At 39.2% G+C, this 25,243-nt stretch overlaps 1 protein-coding gene across 4 annotated transcripts in view; it reads left to right on the plus strand.

The window, feature by feature from the left end:
- Positions 1-9,002, plus strand: part of LMLN (leishmanolysin like peptidase) — a 72,020-nt gene extending 63,018 nt beyond the window's left edge. For 2 of the 4 annotated variants that reach the window (XM_074330513.2, XM_019723665.3), the window contains one exon: positions 4,756-8,483. In XM_074330513.2, coding sequence (XP_074186614.1) covers positions 4,756-4,856 — 101 coding nt within the window. In that variant the 3' untranslated portion in view covers positions 4,857-8,483. Of the gene's footprint in view, positions 1-4,755 lie in introns of all 4 variants that reach the window. The other 2 variants (XR_016019553.1, XR_016019552.1) reach the window with 2 other exon arrangements.
- The last annotated feature ends 16,241 nt before the right edge of the window (positions 9,003-25,243 follow it).

Genomic DNA, 25,243 nt, shown 5'->3' on the forward strand with positions numbered 1-25,243 from the left:
CCTATAGAGGTGCACCATTTTTTATCTTTTACACTGTATTTTTTACTGTACCTTTTGTGTTTTGATATGTTTAGATAGACATATACTGTTGTGTTACCACTGGCTGTAGTGTTCAGTACAGTAGCATGCTGTACAGGCTTATAGCCCAGGAGCAATAGGCTATCCAATGTAGCCTCGGTGTGTAGTGGGCTGTACCATCTAGGTTTGTGTCAGTGCACGCTCTGATGTTCACACAATGATGAAATTGCCTAACGATGCATTTCTCAGAAGTTATCCCTGTCGTTGAGTGATGCATGACTGTGTGAATATAAAGATCTTATGCAATGTTTCATTTTCTCAGCTGGAGGTATTTTTAAATGGAACTGTGTAGCCCTTTGCTTCTTCCATGGTCTGGTTGAAAATGGGGGCTACATTCACTTTGAAAATGGGGCTAAGATTTGATTTCCTTTCTTTTTCAAATCCTGGGGGCTTTCTCTAGACATGAACTATAACAGAAGGTGAGTTTTGGGTTATTAGTACTTGTGTTGGGGATGCCCAAGACTACCCTTAGGTTTGGTGATTCTCCAGGACTCCCAGGACCCAGCCTCTAGTTGTACTTATGGCTCAGATTTGTTAAAGCGAAAAGACACAAAGCAGAATCAGCAAAGGGAAAGGGGGCAGTGGGGCGAAGTCTGGAGGAAACCAGTTCCCAGACACCAGCTAAAGGCCATCCTTGCAAGCAGGACATTTGAAGGAGGGCAGCCTCAGGCCTGCTCTGTCAACTCTTTTCTGCGCAGTACTCCAGTGAGTCAGCTGAGTTGTCTGCACTTATGATAGTAATGACACAATGAATTGTTTGAAATGATATAAGATCTTAGGTCCTTTTGATGTGGTATATAGTATATGTAGTGTTAGCTACGCTTAGTTAACTTTTTCATGTGAAGTTGGTAGGGTAACTTAATTTTGTTGTTAAATTACTTTGGCTCGAATTAGAGGGCTGCTAGTCCGCGAGTAGATGGTTCTGATGGAGTTCCCATCCTCAAACCTAATCTTGAGTTAATTGTAAGAAACAATCAACATCTCATTGTCCAAGAAATGGGCAAGGATTAATCCATTAGCAGTTAGAGTTGACATAAAGAGAGTTACCCCAGCTAGTACAGGAGTAAAAATCTTAGAAGTACAGTAAAAGAATGTGTGCGATTGTGAGGAAAGCCAGACCAGGGCAAGAGGCTGTGAATGATTAGACCCGTCCTTGGAACATGACAAAGACAAGTGCATCTGTGGAAATACAGTAGAGACTGCAAACCACCCCACCCTTTCCCCTCTACCATCCTGGGCCTTAGACTCGACTTCTGTTTCTCCAGCTCCCTATTTGTCAGTCACCCTTCTGATATTGTGGTGCTATAATGTGATTTCTATCCCTGTTAACCTGTTCTATGAGGAAGTATGCTAAAAAAAAAAAAAAATTGTAATCTATAAATCATTACAAATTCGAAAAATGTATAAAATATTACAAGAATAGATGTCTTGTAGGCATTACTTTTTTTTAAGCATTACTTTTTAAACATTATAAATATCACTTGAAATTCTGAATGTCTTTCCATGTTTGTTAATCTATGTGAATAGAGTACACACTAAACTCTTACTAAACTGTACGCCAAGAACTATGGCTGACTTTACATATGCTATTTCTTTTAGGTAAATAGTTTGTTTCTTTTAATACAGTTTTTATAATCCACCAAACCCGCAAAAATAAGATTGGATGCTTTAAATAAGAAAGTTCAGATCAAAACCCAAATCCGATCATCTCCAATTTATTTTGAAACGCCGTCTTTGAATCTTTTCTTTTTAAAGAGTATTATCACAGAAAGTGCAGAGTTTTTGAAGGACAACAGATGTTCCAGAGCTGCCATTAATGTTTTAATAACTTACTAAATATTAGTGCCAAAAGTAGATAAACAACAGCTAGTTCTCCTCCTGTTTCCTTTGGACCAAACTGAGACTCAGGAGATAAAGGGAGACGCCTGTGCTGTTAGACTCCAGGTTCCATTCCTTATTCCAGCCAAGACCTCGCTACCTGATGCTCTAGGCCAGAACTTACCAATAGAACTTCCTGGGGTGATGGAAATGTTCTGTAATCATCATTATCCAATCTAATAGTCATTAGCCACTTGTGACTGTTGAACATGTGAAATGTGGTTAGTGTGACTGAGCAACTAAATATTTTATTTTATTTTATTTATATGTTAGTACTTCGTATAACTAGTGGCTGCCCTAGTTGGACTGTGCAGCCTAGGTCAGAGTTTCTCAAACTCCTGCCTGCATCAGAACATGTGAAAGCACAGGGTGCTGGGCCTCATCCCCGGAGGCTCTGGGTCAGAAGATCTGGGTTAGAGCCTGAGAATTTCTATTTTAGACAAGTTTCCAGATGATGCTGACATTATTGACCCAAGGACCACACTTTGCGAACGTCTGTTCTTGCATAAGTGGGCTTTTCCTAAGATTTAACATTTTCCAGCTGATTCCATTGGGAAAGAATAGCGGTTTCCCCATGGTTTGCCTGAATTGCATGCAGTGAAATGATTTTTTAAAATACGTGCGCCACACTGTGTAGTGCTCAGGCCGGCTGCGGTACCTTGACATTCTTGTTCTATTCTATCGCTGAAGACCAGCCCTATTTTTCTTACCTTTTAAGCAAGTCATACGTGAAGCTTGGTTGATTCTTTATTGGTCAAAATATTAGAAAGGACAGCTCATCCTAAGATAGTGTTCAGGTTGACCTAGTCTCTTCGCTACTATAAAAATATGTTTCATTCCAAGAATTGTTTTGGGAAATAGTTTTAGCAGTGAGAACAACTCATGGCTAAATTAAAATATCCTCCTAGTACCCCAAACCCATAGAATCTTATGCTGTTTCCTGATCAAGCCTGGGGTGGGGTGGATAGATGGGTATCTGTCTAGAGATTGGGGGCCATATGTCCTGGTTTACCTGGGACAGTCTGTGTGCCTTTTGTCCTGGTATAAATTTTAATAGTGTTACCTTGTGTTAAAATAAAAAGAACCATTTGCCATATTTTGCCATGTATAATGTACACCTGTGGTTTTTGGCCTACACTTTCAGGGAAAACTTTCGTTTCAATTTTTAGCTCAAATTTTTATTTGTTTCCTTTTGGGTACTTGTATTTTGCATTATAACGGAATTTTAGCATTTTTTTTTAAATATATTATGTTACAAGAAATTTTATGTAACAAATAATTACAAAACACAAGAACAGATACAAGGTACAGGAAATTTTATGTATCGGTAACAAATTTATGATATTTACGCAACATAGAAGGCTAAGAACTCTTCATTGTTGCAAGTTCGTCATAAGTTCAACAAAACCGATTATCGTATTCCAGGGTACTATTTTGCATTCGGACATCATTATTGATTTCTAGAGTTACACTTTTAACTCATAAGCATAAATAAAAGAATTAAAAACATTTATATAGATATGGAATTAGTACTACCCATGTATAATCCTTATTTTTCCCTCACAAATTTGGGCAAAAAAGTGCACATTGTCCACAGCAAAATGTGGTAGTTGAGCTAAGTAAATTTTATTTCACATGTCATGAAGTGGGCAGTCTCTACTCTCAAGAGTCCAGAGAAGTATAAAAATAAGGAAAAAGGGCTGCAAGCAGGAGACAAGGAAGAAGCACTCGGCTTAAGTTGATTGGCTGGGGTTGTATATCACCTCATTTAGAAAGATCAAGGAACAAGGAAATAAGTATAGAGCCCAGAGTTGGCTTGGTTGTTGGCTGACTGGATAGACTGTGTGTTAGGTCAAGCACACAGAAGGTTTCTAAATTTCACTTTGCCGATGTGGCACCATGGACAGGAGTGCTCTATCTTGGGACTAGAAATTTATTTCAATATTGCCATTTGTGACAATATGAATGGATCTTGATATTATGATGGTACACAAAATAAGTCAGACAGAAAAAGTCGAGAACCATATGGCTTCACTCATATGTGGGACATAAAACTGAAAGCAACAAAGGAACAAGACAACCAAAAACTCATAGACACAGATAATAGTTTAGTGATTACTAGAGGGTAAGGGGGAGAGAGGTGGTGGAAGAGGATAAAGGGGGGCCCAATATGTGGTGACAGAGGAGAACTGACTTGGTGGTGAACACACAATGCAACTTACAGATGTATTATAGAATTGTACACTTGAAACCTATCTAATTTTACTAACCCATGTCACCCCAATAAATTGAAGAAAAAAATTTTAAAAGACTTACATGGAATAAATATCAGAAAATAAAATTTCATTTTGAAAAAAATTTTTTAAAAGACATTTGTGTTGACACTTGTCTCAAAATGTCCTGCTTTGGGGTGATAAATTATATGGTCACCCTAGAGGAAGGGACAAGGAAGAACAGAAAAGAGTCCTACTTCCCTTGCAGAATATTAATTTACTTTCCTGTGTAGCATCTTTCAATTTGCTAGGATGCTACCCAAAGACACTTCTTTCTCTTCTTGGGTACCGTTTTTTAACCTTGATATGGTGAGTACGTCTTCTTTTCTTCTGGCATAAATATTTTGTTCTTTTTCCATAAATGTAAAATAGAAATGACTTTGCATATCTGGATTTCAGGAGTCATTCTTGATTCTTCTCTCCAAGATGGTCCTTGTTTACATTTTAATCATGTGTCAATATTTGTTTGGTATGCTTTATTCCAAGAATGTCTATAGGAAGTCAATTTTTTTGTTTTCAACCCTAGATCTCTGTTCCCGTTCCTCTAGCCTGATGGTCACCCTCTGGCTTCTGCTGGGCAATCTATTTCCTGTGCTGGCTGGATTTCTTCTGTGTATATGGCACTAAGAATGGAAAAAAGAATTCTTAAGACATTCCTTTGTGTCATGTTCTTCTGAACAAAGCACAAAATCTGAGTGAGTGCCAGCCTGTGCAGATGGCAGAAGTGGCATTCCTGACTTTGGCTTGGACGTGTTAACTACGATTTGACCTTGAAGCAGAACTTCACAGCAGTCACTCTTCATCAGCAGCCCAACAGCCTCAGAGCTTAGAGAAGGAGAAGAAAGTCCAAGTCACCAACTCTCTCTATTTTTCAGGATACATAATCTTCCTGAAGTTTTCCTTTGAAGATGGGATAAATGGTGAAATTTTCAGATTACATACCTCAGCATTTTCATTCACCTAAAACAATGGGAAAGTTCATCAATGCTGCAATAATTTAAAGAACAGTTAATTATTGCAAGATTATAAGTGTGGATTCTGTCCCCAGAAGTATAAACTGTCCTTCGACTTACAGAAAACAATTGAATTGAGATTTCTATATCACTATTATACATATTTTGAATTTAATGACTGTACCTGTTACACTTAAATTATTGTTCTCATTGTTCTAAAAAATCTTTTTTTAAATTATGTTTTGCTAAATCTCACGATTTAACCATGCTTGCCTTTTTCAAAACTAGCTGTGTTGTAGTTTGCTCCCGAATCATTATGTGTTGGTAGCCCTCTTCTAGCTGTTTCTGTTACTCATTGATCTCCAGAACTCAGTTTCCAATTGTATTCTCCATTAGTTTAATAATGACTTGAAAAACTGTGGAAGCAGAGAGAGAACAATACTCTGCCCTGTAAAAACATTGAAGTAATGAAAACAGAAGAAAACATAATTGTATGTTTTTCAGATAATAGTTATGACAACTGTAATCTAGCAAAAACAGAACTATTCCTCTTTGAATAGTAAAGATGAAATTCTTGTATAGACAGGTATGCAGTTATTTTCACATAGGCTTAGAAATTGTTTCAGAAGAACTTCTATCTGAAAATTATTTTATATATAAGAAGAAAAATATAAGTCAAAACAAGGTGGTCTGAATTATTTACTAAGAGCAAAGTGTAGGTTTGGTCTAGGGCCTTCCAGTGGGGTCCGCTTTGTGCACACCATGGGCTCAGTCCACAGAAGTTGGAAGATTGCCTTTGCTTTAAAAGGAGGTGAAGTCCTCTTACCTCCTGCTTTTGACTTTTCTCGTGTTACCACATAGATTCTGGTCCACAGAAGCAATTCTGCTCTGGTACCAGAGCTTACCAACCCCACTTTACTAATTAAATTCTTTAATGATGAGTGATGCCCAGTTTTTCTCTTTAAAGCTTGTAAAGTCCTGTGGCATTATAAACACAGCCCTCGGAGAAGTGTTCATTCCTTCATTCGTTGGTTGGCCCTTTAATTCGGCAAATAGTTATTGAGCACGCCATTTGAGGAATTGTGCTCAGTGAGCAAGCAGCATAATTACCAAGGAATAATTCCAGCTGACTGTTTAGCACTGGGGCCAGAGAGCAACCCTAGCATAAAGGAAAGTCACTTTTTTTAAATGCATAAATTTTAAATATGTATTTAAATATGCAGTTTTGAATTGAAGGTATTTGTCATTGTGAAAAGCTTAGGGTCTCTAGCATATCCTCCTACAGCTAAAGAGAAGATAATAGTAAAGATATCAGGCCAGTGCTTGGTTTTCTGCCTCTTTCATGTATACTTTACATTGTGCAAGGTCAGAGAAAAGTATAGAGTATATTTTTAAAGAAAATTATAAAAATCTAAACTTACATACCTATTGTGATTATGAATCATCCTGCAAAGGTGTATAAAGAATTTCACCAAAAATACTATGGATTAATAATATATTTAAGATTTACAATGATAGGTTTGGTTATATTTTGACTGTTGTGCAGTAATGCCATTTAGGTAGTATTGTTTCTGAGCATGGTGCTTTTTATACTTGAAATATATTTTGCTTTATTTTTTATTGATATAATTATATTTGCACTAATGACTTTCTGGAGAAAATATTATAGATGACATTTTTTCTATATATATTTATTAAGCTTGGAATCTGGTAGCCCAGTGTTTACTCTGCACAAATATGAAACTTGATAAAATATGATGTTAAGAAATTGTGAGTTTCTGAGGGTAACTCAATGCTCTTGTGTCATCCTTCCTCTTCAACAAGTCTTGAAAGTGGTTGTTTACTTATCATTGATTCTGCGTAGTTTACTCAGTGAAGACGTAGAAGGCCACTGAACCTGTAAGAAATTTTAAGAAGCATGTTTTAGTCACTTAGTTTATGACAATATTACAAAAACAAGACTTTTAAAATCTTTGATTTCAATGCAGAATCAGTGGCCTAGAATTCCACTTTGCACAGAAGAATTTGAAATGGCCTAAATGTCTGTATTTTGTGTTAGGTATCCTCCTTCATGTTAGTAAAACCAGTTCACGGAGAAAGCGATTGAGCAGACAGACTGCTGCCGCGGTGGAAGTGAGATGGGGTAGGGAAGGGGAACAGGGGAGTAGCTTCATTTGGGGATAGTAGACAGGAGTCCCTTTCTAACTCAAAAAGGGTCAAGTGCTTATAAAAACTGACTACCTCAGTTTTCAGTTCAGGCTTAGGTTCATTTTGATAGTACTAAGGTCCCAATTGTATGAAGTGAATTTGTCTCTCAGGTTTCCAAGAACAGAATTTAAAGGAAGGAAGCAAAAGCCATGTCAGTAGACTTGAGCTGACAGCTTTGAAGAAACTGGCAAGCAGTTAGGAAGTCTAAATGTAGATCACTCTAATATGCTCCTGAATAACACCCTTTTCCCTTACTTATTTCTTAAGGATGCTTATTTTTGTTAAGACAAAATATACATTCTAAAAGTGTTATAAATTATGCTTAAAATTAGTTTCAGCCTATTATGTTGGCTTAGAATTTATCAATAGTTGAAGATGAAACACCAATTACTGAAGTTTAAATAGTTCTAGGAAGATACATGAATAAGTACTCCAGAGTATTCTATAACATTTTATCAATATTCTCCAATATTAGAAGACTCACTGAGACCATCTGTAAAATGAATGGATGCTTTCTCAGACTCTTTCCAGCTCTACTACCCTGACTAATACTCACCCGTATTCCGAGGTCACTGCTGGCTCTGAGTCACCTCTTCGACTATGCCAGCTTGCACGTCCTGGTCATCAGCGTCTTGTGCTTGATGCCTTAGCACTATCCCTGCTCTTGGACACTGAATGGAAAGAGAAGAACCCGTCTCTGAGGGCATCGGAGCAGTCCTGGCAGGAGGTGGGCTTCAGCCACAGCTCCACAAACCTGTTTCCTCGTGGCCACCAATCATCTGTGCGATGTCCTCGCAGCCCAGGAGGAGAACCATATTTTAACAAAATCTGGACTTCTCATTCTGAAGAAAGAACTTAACCTGAAGGGATGACCTTTTTCTTTTTCTTTTTTTTTTTAATACATTTAGTCAGGGTTGGGGAGGAAGTAGTGCATTATGTTATGTTTACATTTTTAATAAATAAAATAGAAGATTTAAGAACTAATCTTTATTTATGGTATTGAACTTTATGTGTAATATATATATATATATATCCCTTAGAAAACACACAACTTGAATAAAAAATGGAGACTAATCTTTGTCTTGTCTTTGCTTAACACCATCAGTTTTTAAAAACCTGAACGAGGAACACAAACATAGCCATGCACTCGATTTGGGGAAGATGAGGTGTTTATTATGGAACATAATTCATTTTTATTTTAACTGGAGTAAAACTGTCCGCCTTAAAGACTAGGGACAGGTCTTCTGTAAAGCTACAGGGAGAAGCCCTCCTCAGATACTTAAGCAGAAAAGAGAGTAGACTAAAACAATTCCCAGCAGCCACCTCTGGCTGAAGATTATTCCAGTCCTTTTGTTCTGTGTTATGGGCCAGCGTCTCATTGCATGACCACCCTGGCGCATTCAAGTACTACACTCAGTACAGTGGTGGCAAGTAGATTGTGGCTGTGATTGTGGAGCGGGATCCTTCCTCATAACCTGAAAGTTTGAGAGCATGTCCCTGGGCCATGCCTTCACCAGGTGCACTTTGAGCCATTCCGCCCTGCGTGGAACCAAGCACTTTGGGAAATTGACAGAATATAGCCTTTGTGACCAGGTTGCTAAGTTGAAATCTTTGTGGGAAATTTTAATAATGATATTTAGATTTTTTTAAGCTTTAAATATTTTATATAAGTAGCTAAGACTATTATATATAATACATTACTTCAAGTAGTTGAAGTAAGTCCAATATTATTTGCACAGTGTACTGAAGATAAACCTGTCTACATCTCGTCTGTTACCTGTTTACCTTTTGGTTTGTTCATAGAATATAGCTTACTTAATAGGTATTATTACATAAACTAGGCTCTTTTTTTGCGTTAGCATTTGTTTCTTTTTTTTGTGTGTGTTTTTTTGTTTTTTTTTAGTTTCAGGTGTACAAAGCAATGTAATAGACATTTACACCCCTCACAAAGTGATAATCTCCCTCCCCCAATCTACTGCCCCTCTGACATCGTATATAGCTGCTACAGTTCCGTTAACTCTATTCCCTATGCTGTGCTCCACATCCTGTGACTATACATATATAGTCACAGGGTGGGCAGGCACCAGCCTGGGTGTGGCCATATATATAAAAATTATAGTTGACATTATTATTCAGCTTCAGCTTCAGGCGTGCAGCGCTGTGGTCTGGCATCTACACGGTTCATGCAGTGGTCTCCCTAACAAACTAGTCTGTCCACAACCTCTCCAGTAGATCGGCTGAAAAGGAGGGGTATATTTAAATCAGCTTTGTTAGTGTTCTACCAAATGTTCATTCTTTAATGTTTAAAATAAACTGGACATATTTGGAGACAGTTGGCCATGTGTGATCTGATATTCTAGTTGATGACTGATACCATTCTCATTTTATATGTATAGACATTTTTTTCTGCGTATAGACATTATATTTTAGATTCAATGTCACTTGAACACTCAATGCCACTAACAGTCAATTTTTCGATTTCAACAGAAACAGTGACTCAACAACTTTCTGACATTGTCTCATTTTAAAATATTCAAATCACAATTTCTGAACACCTCCTCCCCTGCCCCATTGGGTCTCCTAATGACATTTCAAAAGGGCTAAAGGTTGGTTGGAAGAGATTTCACATGTACTCACGCACGGGTGTCTGTCCATGAAGGTATACAGTGAAGGTTTTGATGTATTTGGCTGAGGATATGAAAATGTAATGTAAGTGAGGCCGCCACAAAGAATAGAGCAAATGGTGCATGCCTCAGCACAGCTTGCCAGCCCAGGCCCCGAGTCTTGAATCTTAATTGAGGTTGAATAAACAGGTTTTGCCACTGTTTTAAAGTGACTTGGTTAGTTGTGAAGTTTTACATTTGTTGCTAAGGAAATAAAATGTGTATGTAAAATCTGCATTTCTTGCAATAGGTCTGACAGAGGAGTAAAGAGGGAGCCAGTAAGGACCATAGAGGTGTTCAATCACCCTTAGGGATGAGTATCATCAGAATGGAGAGGAAAACGAAGAAGTGAAAGATCTGAGGAGAGTCAGTCCTTAGGCGGACTGAGGTGGGTCAGTGGCTCTGCCACCCGGGATGTTGCCCCAGATCCTCTGTACCAGCCGGATCTTCACAGATGGGGGTTTTTCTCCATTTTTCTCTAACGTGTCCTCACGGCCATCACAGCTGCCCTCCACCCCAGACTGTGGTCACTCCTGCTGCTGCCACATCATCAGTTCAAAACTGCCCATTTTTCTCAAATAAGTATATATAGGAATGATACATATCGGTATTACTGCCTAAGAGTGGTAGTGAAGGCGCTTATCCCGCCATCATTTCTCAACAATTGACTTGGAGGCAAGGAGCCAGCCGCCCTCAATAATTGACTATAGTAATTTGGCAGAAACCAGAAACTCCCCTCCCTCTACGGTCCGCTTTTGCTGTTTTATAGTTTGCGTACCACCCTTATGGTTCCAGGTTGGGAATGACAGAGCCTAGTGTGGCAGTCCATGCTTCATGGCCCAGGAGGCGTGGTGCTGGAAATACAGATTGGAATTTGTTGAGCTGAGAAACCACAGTGGGTCAACTCCAGGGTGGGCAGGCACCGGCCTGGGTGTGGCCATCAGAGGCTAAAAATAAGCCAAAAGCATAGATGCAGAAACTATTACAGTCCAGAGGCAGAAACAGAGTGAAGGTGAGTCTAAGTACAGGGGAGAATGAAAGCTTAAGAATTTGATACTAAGAAATTAGTCAAAGTCTTTGAAGATGAGAGAAACAGAGAGCCAGAGGTACAAGAGTGTGCATGCGTGACCAGACACACTGCTGGATGGGAGGTGATGCCTTTTGTTTCTGACTCCCAGGTGTAAGCATATGGAGGGTGCCTTCTGATTCTGACCCTTAGCACAGTGGAGATACTGAATCTAGTGATTTAACACTGAAAAGTATTTGTTGGGTATTTATTTGTTGGGTATTTACTATATTCAGTATGTATTTAACACTGTCAGGCGCTGTATTGGTCCATGGGAACACAAGGAACTAACAGACATGGTCCTTGTCCTGGAGCTGGTGAAGGAGGGGAGCTATCAAACAAGCACACAGTAGAGCATAGACTTGAAATTGATGGGGTGAAATATATAGCATGCTGATGAGAAATGCTGGAGAAAACAAGGCTGAAGATTTAGAAGAGATTGCGATGCCCAATAAAGTCAGATTCTGAGAAGATAGAAGCTGGGATCAGAGCGTGGGAATGGACCACCCCATCCATTGTAAGATAGGACCGGGAGGGAAGCAGGAGCACATTTGTTAGGTTTGGTGGCTGGAAGCAGAGTTCCCAGCTCTGGAAAGGAAGTCATTGTCTGCCCTGAAGGAGAGCTAAAACCTGAAGAGTATTGAGGTTTAAGCTTCTGCAAACAGATATGTTTTTGGTGATGACTGTTCTGGGGCCATTTTTCCTAGAAGACAGGGTGCCTTTTCAGTCCATAGATTCGTCTTTTTTTTATTTCAAATAACTTGTTAAAATTTTATTTTTATTTACTGTTTTCAGTTTTCCTCTTTAGGAATGCCAGTTATGTATATGCTTATCTTCAATTACTTCTCCTGTAATCCTTAAATTCTTTATTTCATTGTCTTTTTCATTTCTGCCCACTGTGTCCTTTATGGTGTTTTCAACAATGTCTATTGTCCCTAATGCTCATTTCCTTTTTGCTCTCTTTCCTGTGGTTTTACTTCTCTGTGGTGTAGCTTTGCTAAGCCCACAGCTGCCTCTCAACATCTGCAAAGTTGATGATTGGATACTGCAATTCTGGATATGGCTACAGCTGCCTCCAAACTCTTGGGTCTCTATAATCTTGGTTGCTAATAGCAACAGAAGCAGAAAGATGGGCTTTGCGTCATATCTGCCTTCTAAATATTGTGTGAGTGTATCTGATTGGCGGAACCTAATTTACATCCAGAATCCTAGCTGCAAGGGAATGTCAGAAATGTAGCTTTAAGTTTTATACACTCCGGAAACAGAAAGATGGAGGAATGGAGGTTAAGTGAGCTAACTCACAGTATCCACCATAATCTTCTATGTTGCAAATACTTTTTACAAGTTTTTCATTTGTTAGATAGAAGTTTTAAATTTTTGAATAATTTCTTCTATGGTTTTTGTCCTTGGTATTATACTTAGAAGACTTTCCTTACCCCTATGATATATTTTTCACTTTAAAAGATTGTTTAATTTTTTTCTTTGGAAAATACTGAACACAAATAATAGAAATAATTTATAGTTCTAACAGTATTTAAGAAGTAAAAGTGCTGCCACTTCCTCTGACGCCTCCTTTCCATACTTCTAGAGAGGTAACCCTAGAGGGTCTCAGTTTGGTACATATCCTTTCAGACTGTACTTTATACATAAATATAGCATTAGGTATACAATATTAAAAATGGCATCACACTTCACATATTTTTGTATCTTATATTTATTGCTTACAGGTGCAGCACGGTCATCTTTCCAGGTCAGTAACCTTCAATTTACCTCATAGTTTATAATGATTTCATGAGTCTTCATGATGGATATAGCATAATTTAGCCACTCCCCTATTGATGGACATTTATGTTATTTCCAGTATAATTATTTGCCTATATTTTATTCTGGTTATTTTAATTGTTATATTTTATTCTTTAGTATAGCAGGAATTAATTTTGACATTTGGCCTAAGGATTCTAACTCAATTTTTTCAGAAAGGATTGAGATAATATATGAAAAACAACTAGCACTGTGTCTGGCGTGTGATGACTATTATTGTCACTATTGTGTTATCCCGATGATGATGATGCTGATGATGATATTAGTGGTGATGGCCTTCATTATCTTGCTAAGTCATTGAAAATGAGACATGCGAGAGGAGAAACAGCATGAGTAATAAAGCATACAATCGAAAATTACACACATGCAGGCATCCACATTTGTACCCCTTCAATTCAGGGATTTTGGTCTCTTTCGGTCATTTTAAAGTAGGATATAGGATGATACATGAGGCATTATCAAATACTCCCAGAACACACAGTCTAGGGGACAAGATTAGTGTTCCTTCCCCATGGCGCCACATGCTTGGTTGTTCTCCTTCATCACTCAGTCCCTCCAGAATGATTCTCACGGACTTAGCCCCTTTGCTTTTCTAGCCTTGGTATGTTTATACTTTTCTTACCTCTGTGCAGTTTTGTTTGTTTAGATTTAGCTTTTCCCTTCATGTATTCTGGTTTTTGTGCATGCATGCTCTCCACATCTTTTCTCCCCACACCCCCAATTCCTTTCCTCTCTCATCCTTTCTTTCTGCAGGTCTGTGTCTGGGATCTTATTTTACCCAAGTAAGCTTATAAGCTTTTATTTTAAAATATTTGCTCCCTTCTTTGTTGATTCATATATAACCAAATGATCCCTTGATGTAGTTCCATTTAGAAGTCTGTCACCCAAACTTGGTACACAGAGCTTATTTTTCTTGTCTCCTAGGTCTGATTTTCTCTCTTCCCCATCCTGGCTTTCTCCATTCTCTCTCTCTCTCTCTCTCTCTCTCTCTCTCTCTCTCTCTCTCCCTCTCCCTCTCCCTCTCCCTTTCCCTCTCTCCCTCTCTCCCTCTCTCTCTCTCTCTCTCTCACACACACATCTTTCTCACTTGCTTTCCTGCTTAATTTGCTGCATATTTTTTTATCTCTCTTAAAAAATGAAAGTAGTTAAAGATAATATATTTTTACATATAAAATTGTTCTATAACTTAAAAAATGTATTTATTTCCAGAAAGGTATCTGCCTAGTTTTACATCTTGAAACCAAAAGTCATTATTCGCTTTTTTTAACCTAATTATGGTTATAAGTATTTTTTCATGTTATTAGGATTTATGAGGATTCTTTTTTTGTCTTTGATTTCTTATTCAATTTTTTTTAATTTTTTAATTTTTCAATTACAGTTGACGTTCAATATTATATTAGTTTCAGATGTACAGCATAGTGTTTAGACATTTATATAACTTACAAAGTGATTTCCCTGATAACTCTAGTACTCACCTGGCTCCATATAGTTATTACAATATTATTGACTATGTTTCCTATGCTGTACTTTATATCCCTGTGACTCTTTTGCAACTGCCAATTTGTACTGCTTAATCCCGTCACCTTTTTTTGCACCCAGCCCTTCAACAGCCGTCTCATCTGGCAACCATCAGTTTGTTTTCTGTATCTATGCATCATTTGCTTCTGTGCTGTTTGTTCATTTATTTTATTAGATTCCACATACAAGTGAAATCACACAGTACATATCTTTCTCTGTCTGACTTGTTTCACTAACATAATACCTTCCAGATCCATCCATGTTGTCACAAATGGCAAGATTTCATCCTTTGTTATGGCCGAGTAATATTCCATTGTACATATGTACCACTTTTTTATCCAATTGTTTATCAATGGACACTTAGGTTGCTTCCATATCTTAGTTATTGTAAACAGCTCTGCGGTGTACATAGCAGTGGATATATCTTTTCAAATTAGTGTTTTTGATTTCTTTGGGTAAATACCCAAAAGTGAAATTGCTGGGTCATAGGTAGTTCTATTTTTAATTTTTTGATGAACTTCCATACTGTTTTCCATAGTGGCTACACCAGTTTGCAATCCTGCCAACAATGCACAAGGGTTCCTTTTTCTCCACATCCTCGCCTACACTTGTTGTTTGTTGATTTATTGATGATAGCCATTCTGACAGGTGTGACACGGTATCTCATTGTGGTTTTTATTTGCATTTCTCTGATGACTAGTGACATTAAGCATCTTTTCATATGTCTATTGGCCATCTGTATGTCTTCTTTGGGGAAATGTGTTCAGGTCCTCTGCCCATTTTTTAATTGGATTGTTTATCTTTTTGTTGTTAAGCTGCATGAGTTCTTTATATATTTTGGATATTAACCTCTTATCAGATGTATCATTGGCTAATATATTCTCTCATTCAGTAGGTTGTCTTTTCATTTGTTGATGGTTTCCTTTGTTGTGCAAAACATTTTTAGTTTGATGTAGTCCCATTTGTTTATTTTGTTTTTCTTTTTCCTTGCCCAAAGAGACTTATCCAGAAAAATATTACTAACAGCAATGTCAGAGAGTTTACTGCCTGTTTTTTTCTAGCAATTTTATGGTGTTGGGTCTTACATTTAGGTCTTTAAACCATTTTGAGTTTATTCTTGTATATGATGTAAAAAGGTGGTCCAGTGGCATTTTTTTGCATATACCTGTCCAGTTTTCCCAACACAATTTATTTAAGAGACTGTCTTTACCCTCATTGTATATTATTTATGAGGATTTTTCATGATAGTTATTTAAAACTAGTTATTTCCTCTACATCTCTCTGGGGCTACTAAAGGGATGTAGCCCCACGTATTCCTTCTACTCCATGGTCAGCAAACAGTGTCCTCTTTATTCCCTTCCTGAAACTACATGGAATGCACTGGAATGAGGAGAGAGAGCTTATGCATTTTTTTTCATTATAAAAGAAATTCAGTAAAGGCCATGTGGCATTCTGGATTGGATCTTGGTATGCAAAAAAGATATTAGTGTTAAAACTGGCGAAATCTGAATAAATCTGTAGGTTATTAAATTATAATTTAGTCAATTAGCCAGTATTAACTTCTTATTAGGTTGGTGCAAAAATAATTGTGGTTTAAAAGGTTAAAAATAATTGCAAAAACCTCAATTACTTTTGCACCAACCTAATAGTTTTGATAAATATACTATGGTTGTGTGAGGTGTCTGAGTAAAGAGTATACACAGGAATTATCTGTACTATATTTGCAGCTCTTCTGTAAATCTGAGATTATTTTAAAATAAAGTTAAAATAAATAAAATAAAATCATAGCAAATGGGAGGTACATAAAAGTATAAAGAAACAAAAATTAAACACATAAAAACAAGTGGACCATTTGCATTTTTGCATATCTGTTCCATGTAAAATACCCAGTCCAGCACCTGGTATAATAGTAGTATATACTTAGTAAAATCTAGCTCCATTCCATGTACGGCCATATTCCTTGGAGAGTTGGATATAATGTGTTATTCCATGGCATGACTAAAGATTTAGAAAGGACTTGGCAACGAATATTCTTATGGGGAATATTTTGTCTCCTAAAGAGCTTCACCTGGAAACAAGATCTTGACTCCTTTTCTCATTTCCCTCAGCTTTCCTTCCTTCCCAACTCCCAACCTTCTTCTCAGAGGGAAGAAAAACTAGTTAATTTGGATGTTTCCCTGGAGCAGTTATTACCAGTCGTGGCCTTCATGCCTTCACTTCAGCACCTCTTTAGCGAAGGTGCCCACATCAGTGCCTTTGTTTTGATGACCAGCTTCTCATAGATCAGACTAGTCACCAGCATTTTCAAAAGTTGCCCAGTTAAAAGGGAGGCATGAGCCAGTATTAGCAGAAGGGCATTGACAGTCCAAAATTAGAACAGAGGAAAGAAACGATAGGAGTTAAAACCACCAGGTTTTCCGAGGGCATCATCCCAGTCTTCCGCTCAGAGTGACGGGAAGGATATGAGCTTCCTTTCTTATACCCACGGTGCCTCAATAGCCTCCTCCATCCTTCCTCCCTCCTCTTATGGACTGTAGGTCTCATGGTCTCCCATTTCAGTCCATCGTAGTTAGGTCTCACAGTGCGGTGCCTGAACCAGCTGCACTCATTAGAAATGCAAATTCTCGGGCTGCACGCCAGACCTACTGAATCAAAAACTTTAGGAGTGGAACCCCGCAATCTGTGTTGTAGTCAGCTCTCTAAGTGATACTGTTGCAAACTCAAGTTTGCAAACCACTGCCCTAAAGTCTGTACTTCTTATCGGCACCCACCTGATAAAATCCCAGGTCTGGATGAACCCAGTTACCTGCCTTGGCCTGGCTTGTACCTGGGCCACTGAGCCCTGCTGGAGAAAAGTACTCAGCTGGATATTAATTGGTGTCATTGTAAACGCACAGTCACCATCCTCAACTGGGTTCTACCCAGCAGTCTTATCTTTCTCTAGCCACGTACTCTCCCACTCTTAGGGTTGCCAGAACTAGCAAAGACAAACCAAAAAAACAGGATGCCCAGTCAAATTTGAATTTCAGATAAACGTACACTAAAAAATGGTTTTTCTGAAACTCACATTTGACTAAGTATCCTGTATTTTTATTTGCTAAATCTGGCCATCGTAACTAGGATATATATCTTCAATGTCTTCAGTAGTAAGCAGTGGGAAAGAAGGAGAGGCTGGATGTAAACAGAACAAGCACAAGCTGGAGCCCACAGGATGAAAAGAAACCATGTCAGTCCGTGTCGCCTCTGACCTTGGCAGTACAGGTGTCCTGCAGAAGGTGGGACTGTGCATCGCGGAGCTGAACACACACACACGTGGCCCAGAAGCCAGAGCTCCGGTAGGAGGAGCTGGGGAAGATGGGGCGGTTGTAGGCCCGGCGCTGTCTCCCACCGGCAGCATGAGCCAGGATAAATGACAGTGTGCGTGAGCCACAAAATGGCCACTTTCACTTCTGCCCTCAGTTGCCCACAAGAATGTCTCTGGGGAGCACCTAACTGCCAGCACACAGAGAAGGGAATTTTGGGAAAAGTAGCTCTACCTAGCAAAGGGGACAGTCCACCACACCCATTCTCCGTTTTTAAAAGAAGTTTGAGTGTCAGGGACCAACGAAAATTTACACAGGAAGAAATAGCTACCCTGTGTTGAAAGCTTACTACTTAAACACTTCTCACATATAAATACTCTTTATGTACATTGTGCTTACATAGATACATGAATATACCCATTGCAAACATGATCTCATTTAGTCCTTGTAACAATGCAACAAAATTGGTATTGCTAATACTATTCTGTAGATGAAGCAACTAAGGGTTAGAAAGGTGGAGACATTTCCCCATGAACTTACAATAAGCAAGGGGCAGGGCTGTGATTTGAAGCCAGGTCTCTCTATGCTGCCCAGCCTCCCAACAAACTGAAGACTTTGTTATTCCATAAGCACTTAATGTGCACTCAAACTGCAGGTCACCTGAGACACCTTCATGCACAGGGCTCAGTGACTCATACCTGACACCTGTGTTGGGGAACAGGTTCTTGAGGTGCTCGTCATTCTCCCTGAGAACTCATCTGAGTTGGAGGCCAAGCCTTTTCACTTCGTAATTGGGTGCTGCTGGGCACGTTACGTAACTTTTACCACCCTCCTCATAAGTGCAGTAATTCCTACCCCACAAAACTGTGAAGATTAGGTAATATTAACACCAGGAAAACATCTGGCACAGCCTGATCATTGTACATACTCCATAAATGGGAGTTTTCTCCCTTCCTCATGGATTAGCTACCACCACCTACATCTGGGCTGAAGACCCTTTAAATTACACCATCAGCACTAATCTCTTACTCTGTCTCCAGGTATGTATTTCCTGCTTCCCACCAGAAAACATAGCCAACCCCAAATCGTCTTACATCTGAACCATTATCCCCAGGTTTTCAATACCATCAAATGCCATCTTCAGTACCATTTCTGATCGCGGAGCTCACTTCCTTAGAATCACTGCTATTTCTCTCTCCCTCTGCCTTGCTCAGTCAGACCTTATGTGTGTAGCATAACTACTTTCCTGAGAAAAAACTTCCAACTCCTAGTGCCGTATTTAAAAAAAGTGTATCGAAAAACAATGTTTGAAAGTTACCAAGAGAGTAATCTTAAAAGTTATTCATTATAAGAAAAAAAATTGTGTAACTTAGTGTGGTGATCATTTTGCAATATATACAGATATTGAACCATTATGTTGTACATCTGAAACTAATATAATGTTATATGTCAATTATACCTCAAGAAAAAACATTCAGAAATATATTGACAAACTTGAGTAAATCAGAACAGAATGATCAGGATGGCGGGGACCTGGAAACTGGCATCCTAGAATGAATATTCATTCTAGGGATTTTTCTCCTTTGTAACAGAAGCCTAAGGGTTGTCATTGGGAAGAGAAAGTCCTTTCTCTGTGGGCTTCAAAGTGCAGACCTCATCCACAGAAAGTGTGTTGCTGCTCAACATAAGGAAATTTTGAGGATATGAGTGTTTGCCAATGAGCTGGGGTGTAGCCCTTGAGGTTTTCTATCTCTATCTAACTCATTGACTTGCTCCTTCCATTCTCATTCCTGCATGAAGGAGAAGGGTCTCAGCAAAAAAAAACCAAAAACATGTTTACCTTCTGATGTAAGAACCTGAAGGAACCAGCTTGCTAAGCTTCAAACAGGTGCACACAGCACCTCTGTTGAAAGACCCTAGACCTGCTGGAGTCATATGCTACTGTTGACCTTAAACAAATAGCCAGATATTGCTGCAGCAAAATGAGTTTATTCAGAAGAACGAAGAATTGCAGTTCAGGACATGGGGCCTAACAGCAAACCATGTGTAAGTCCTAAGAAACAAAGGAGAGGAAACTTTTATAGAAAAGAGCAAGTCGTTAGAGCTATTCTAAATAGAGTTCTTCCTGTTGGGCTCTGCAGTTGACATAGGGTGTGAAAGCTCCCCCTTCTGGCCTCCCAACTTCATTTTAAATGACGTTTCTATTTATTAATTTTTGCACTACCCATTTTGGATCTGTTTGAAACCTGGCTTCCCAGCACCAGTGACATGAAACCTGAAAGCTGCTGATGGCGAAAAAGAGTTTATAATCTTTCTCTGAGCCAACGAGAGATCTGGCCTCATAGATTTGCCTTAGATAATGTGTCCTTCTTTGGTGTAACTAGCTGGCACTTTCATTTTCAGCTCAGAGAGCCACAGTTTCAGGCTATTTGGGTCCTTATTTATTTTCCTTCTAGTTTAGGTAATCAGTATTAGCAAGACAGAGGTTTATCTTTCAAATGGCCCTTCTGCTCTGAAGAATGAGTCTCATCTCCTGGTTTTTCCCCAGTCCCCTCTGGAGGAGATGACAGGAGCTGGACAAGCAGAAACAAAGAAGTTGTGAACATTTTCATCCATCCACACTAGGGTGTAAGCTCTACAGGGCAGAAATTTCTGCCTGTCTATTTCATTGATGTGTCCCAGAGCCGCGAACATTTCCTGCCACATAGTAGGTGCTCAATAAATATTTCTTGAATGAAGAAAAATTAACAAGACACCTGTTTTGCTTTTGTTTTGGAGAGGCAGCAAACGTTATACTCAGAGATTGATTCTTTTTAAAATTTATTTAGCACAGGAATTTCACAAGCCAATCCCATATAAGATATCTCTTAAGCCAAATAAAGAAATAACATGCTCCCAAAAATGACAGGATTAATCACACTATTGTTCCAGGCAAGGGGAGACGAAGGAATAAAATCCAAATCGAATAGGAGTGTACCTTTTTATACTTGAAGGCACTCTGGAGAGAGGGCGACCAGCCAAGAGCTGATATCCCGCTGCCCGCGCCAAAGTGGAAGTCCCTTGTCACTAGGGCTCTTTGCTAAGGAAAGAAGACGCCATGTGCCGGCGTTGGTGAGTTGCCTGATCCTTTTCACGGGGCTCAGCACAGTTTCTCATCACTGTCTGTGAGCAGTGCTTGGCCAAGGCAGGAGCTAATACCCAAAGGCTGGAGACTTTTTAGGTTTAGGAAGAGTTGCCTCACCAAACCAAAACTCACAAACAGTCCTGTCCCCTTGCCATTGTTGCTTCTCCAGACATTCTTCTCCATAAGCCTCCAGCAGGGCCGCTTAGCAGGTGGGTGCTGACTGCTTAGCAAGGACAATAGATACAGAATGATGACATCCTGGTGTGACTTACTTCATTCTTTTATCAAAGCAACTTTTTTGTCTTTGTCATAATTAAGTGGATTAAAACAACAGCACTTAGTTTTAGACAAGTGGATTTGAAGTCGTATTCAATGCGCTTGTTTTGTGATGCCTGTTCTCAAAGGCCAGTAGCTTCTAGAATTGATCTATCCCCTTAGTCCAATCTTTTATTACTTTGTGGGGGGGGTGGTTCTGGATGCTAGAAAGACTCCGTGTGCACCCAGGATTCTATTTTTGACCAAGACATGCTGCATCTGAGCGTGATGCCTAAGGCCGTAGTCCTCGAGGCACTTCCTTACTCTCCCGTGGAGGGGGTCCTGAGGCCTGCAGCAGCAGCTCAGGGCTGGATAAACCTGCTAGGGGTGGGGGCACGGCACCAGTATCCAACGTGAAGAGTTTCCCTCCAGCTGCCCAAATATGCCTCTATCTCTTATCAAAAAGAGTCTTTTGATTTCTCACTGGATTTCCCCCCTCTGACCCCACTGAGAAGCTCACAAGACAGGCACTTACCCCGTACGTAGAAACTGGCTTGGAATTTACCTAACAGTCCTTGGAGAGGATCAGTGTGTTGACTGAGGGTTTGCAAAACAGCACTCTCCCTTGTTCCCCAAACACACCTCATCCAATAAGGTGCATTCACAGTTATCATTGAGCCTAGCAAAGCAGGCGCCAACCTTGGCGATACCTTGGTGTGGAAGATGCTAAACGCTCCAGGCTTCACCATGAGCCATCAGCTTCCTGCATCTAGCCTAGGTGTAATTCAGGGGGTTGACAAACACAGGGATACCACCGTCGCTATGGCCTTGCAGGCATCTAGACCTGCTTCATAGAATCAGAAAAAGCAGCCTTTACCTGCGTTCTGCCAAATCACTCTTCTCCCCCTTCACACACACACATATAACAAAAGCTGGCTGGAATATTTCCTTGACTTGCCAGGGTCACAGGTACACTGTGCTCAATTGACTTAGCCTCTGCCTCAGTTTCCCTATATAAGGGTTCTTAATCAAAGTCCATTCAAAGCTCATTCCATCCGGCCTCCTGCCTCCTGGCGGCTCACTGCAAAATGTAGACGTCTCCATTACCAGAGACCACAGCGTCATTTTTATTTTATTAGAAAAGACGTCTTATATGAGTATAGCATAAAAGATTATGGAATCTTTTTACTTATTTATATTCTTCCCCACCCCCGCCCCCCATATAACCAAAAATTCCAGCTGGCAGTACGAAATTGTATTATCTCCCCCAGTTCCTTGGTAAGCAGTGAGTTAGTTGTAAGCCCAGCTCATAGTTGTAGTTTTTCTTTTTTCTTTTTATTCTGCTTCTTCCACTACTTCATCTCTGGGTAAGAGTCACACATTTCTGCATCCCCCTGTCTCACAGAGGAAAGTTCACCTTTTCCCCACATTTCCCCACATGTTCTCTGTCATGATGGCGGCTAGATTCACTCATCTCTGCATGCTTATGCCCCCCAAATCAGTGGCATCTGTCAGGAAGTCTCATGCTTCTGAGTTTTTCTTTCTTTATGCACTGTTTCCCTCAAGGCAAGCTTTCTGTCTTTTTCCTGTGAGTGTTTGGGTAAGTTGGGACATGCCACATTATACCCTCATTTCCTCCCACTGTGCTTCTGGGCACCCTGCAGTGATGGCCCAGGCAGGGGGGCCTCAGGTGTGTAAGCAGGCACGGCTCCTGCCCTCTCCTGGCTTGTAGTCCTGCCCTGGTTTTACCTTAATTTTCTACAAAAATATAGTATACCGAAATTGTAAACATACTAAACACATTTTTCCTCACACAAGGTCAGAGAAAATATATTCACCAACCAAACAGTTTCTATTTTAAAGAGCCAGATGTGTCAGGAGGGACCGTCCCTGGTGGCAGCATGCTCTTCCATTGCCCACGGCTTGGGAAGGACTTTTCACAGCAGGCAACAAACTGGAGACCACTTCACCCTTTCAAGGGGGTAGCCACCTCTCAGCAGCTAGAAGGTAGACCCAGTTTTGCCAGATCTTCCAGTTTTTCAAAAGAAGCCATAAAACAGAATTTTATGTAAAATCTTGTGATTTTTCAATATTAGCAACTAATTCAAACACTGTGCAAACCAAGTAAATATATCTGCTGGCTAGATGGCTTTGAACTCTCTTTTATGATTACATATTAAACTTTTCTTTATCTAACTTGTTCTGTTGTTTGTCTAGAAGACCTTTGTTTGCAATTTTTTGTTACATCCTCATCAATAGCCTCCCCTTTGCACTTTCTAATATGTTTTATCACCATAAGTACACTCTGTTCCCACTCATCTCTCAAATTCTGGGCAGGTAGAAGAATAGCATCTGTCAATGCTTGTATTTCTGCTTTGTTTCACTAAACCCTAAAATCAGTATATTGTGAAACAATTTCACATGTATCAGTTCCAGGTCCTCCCTTAAGGCTGATAAGAGTTGATAAAACTAGTTTAGCTGCTCTCTGCGTTACACTTCAAAGGCCTCAGAATATTTGTCTCTCCCAAGCTCCTATAATTAAACATTTTGTCCTTTCTGAATCTTAGTATTCACAAGACATGTGCTTTTCACCCTGTGGCAGTGTTAATTACTGAAAGATCTTCTTTCCCTGGCAAAATGGTTCATGGTTTATTCATTTGTTTATTACTATTTTTTTATTAGTTTCAGGTATAATTTTTTTTTACTTTTTAAAAAATTGTGGTAAAATATATATATAACCTCAATTTTGTCATTTTTACATGTACAATTCGGTGGCATCAAGTATATTCACAATGTTGTGCAACCATTACCACTGTTTGTTTCCAAAATTTTTCATCACCCCAAACAGAAATTCTGTACCCATCAAGCAATAATTCCCCATTTCCCCTTTTCCACCTCTGTAACCTCTAATCTACTTTCTGTCTCTAGTATGAATTTGCCTATCCTAGATATTTCATGTAAATGAAATCATAAAATATATGTCCTCTTGTGTCTAGCTTATTTCACTTAGCATAATGTTTTTAAGGTTCATCCATGTTGTAACATATGTCCGTACTTCATTCCTTTTTTTTTTTTTTTTTTAATTTTTATTTATTTATTTATTTTTTTAATTAGTTTCAGGTGCACAAGACAAAGCAAAACTTAGACGTTTATCATTTATATCCCTCACACTGTGTGAACCCCCCTCCCCCCATCCACTATCCCTCTGTACGTTCCCAAAACCTCTCACCTTCCCCTTATCCCCACCCCCCCGCCCCTCTAGCAACCCTCTGTTTTTCCTCCATGTTTCCAAAACTGTTTCTGATTAGTTCATCGTACTTCATTCCTTTTAATGGCCAAATAATATTCAATTGTATGTATATATCACATTTTGTTTATCCATTCATCTATTTGTGGATACTTGAGTTGCTTCCACCTTTTGGCTATTGTGAATAATGCTGCTATAAACACTGGGGTATGCACAACTGTTTGAATCCCTGATTTCCGTTCTTTTGGGTATATACTTAGGAATGGAATTGCTGGATAATATGGTAATTCTATGTTTAACTTTTTGAGAAAATGCCAAAGTATTTTCCGAAGAAACCTCACCATTTTACATTCCCACCGGCAATGTATGTGGGTTCCAATTTCTCCACCACTTGTTACTTTCCTTTTTAAATAATGTTATAGCTAGTATCCTACTATGTGTGAAGTAATATATCAGGGTGGTTTTCATTTGTATTTCCCTGATGGCTAGTGATGTTGAGTGTCTTCATATGTTTATTGGCCATTTGTCTATCTTCTTTGGAGAAATGCCTATTTAATGGAGAATCACTCATTTGTTAACTGGGTCATTTGTTCATGGTGTATATTTAACTTAGAGTTTTGAAGGGCGCCACCATCTCACAGGTAAAAGGTGGACCTACTACTGGAGGTCGTACGCAGTCTGTCTGTACTTTGAAAAGTTTATTTACAACCTCGAGCTCTCCATTCAACCTTAGATGACAGACTGTGGTGTCCAGGGCTATCCGTTTTTAAATTTGGGGCCAGTTGAAGGAACAGACTGACTGCTCAGACATAGAGTTGGTCCATCTGGACATATCATATCTTTAGATGAACCAAAAA

The sequence above is a fragment of the Rhinolophus sinicus genome, chromosome 17 (genome assembly GCF_057876585.1).
Source record: "Rhinolophus sinicus isolate RSI-liver-muscle chromosome 17, RSI-T2T, whole genome shotgun sequence".
NCBI lineage: Eukaryota > Metazoa > Chordata > Mammalia > Chiroptera > Rhinolophidae > Rhinolophus > Rhinolophus sinicus.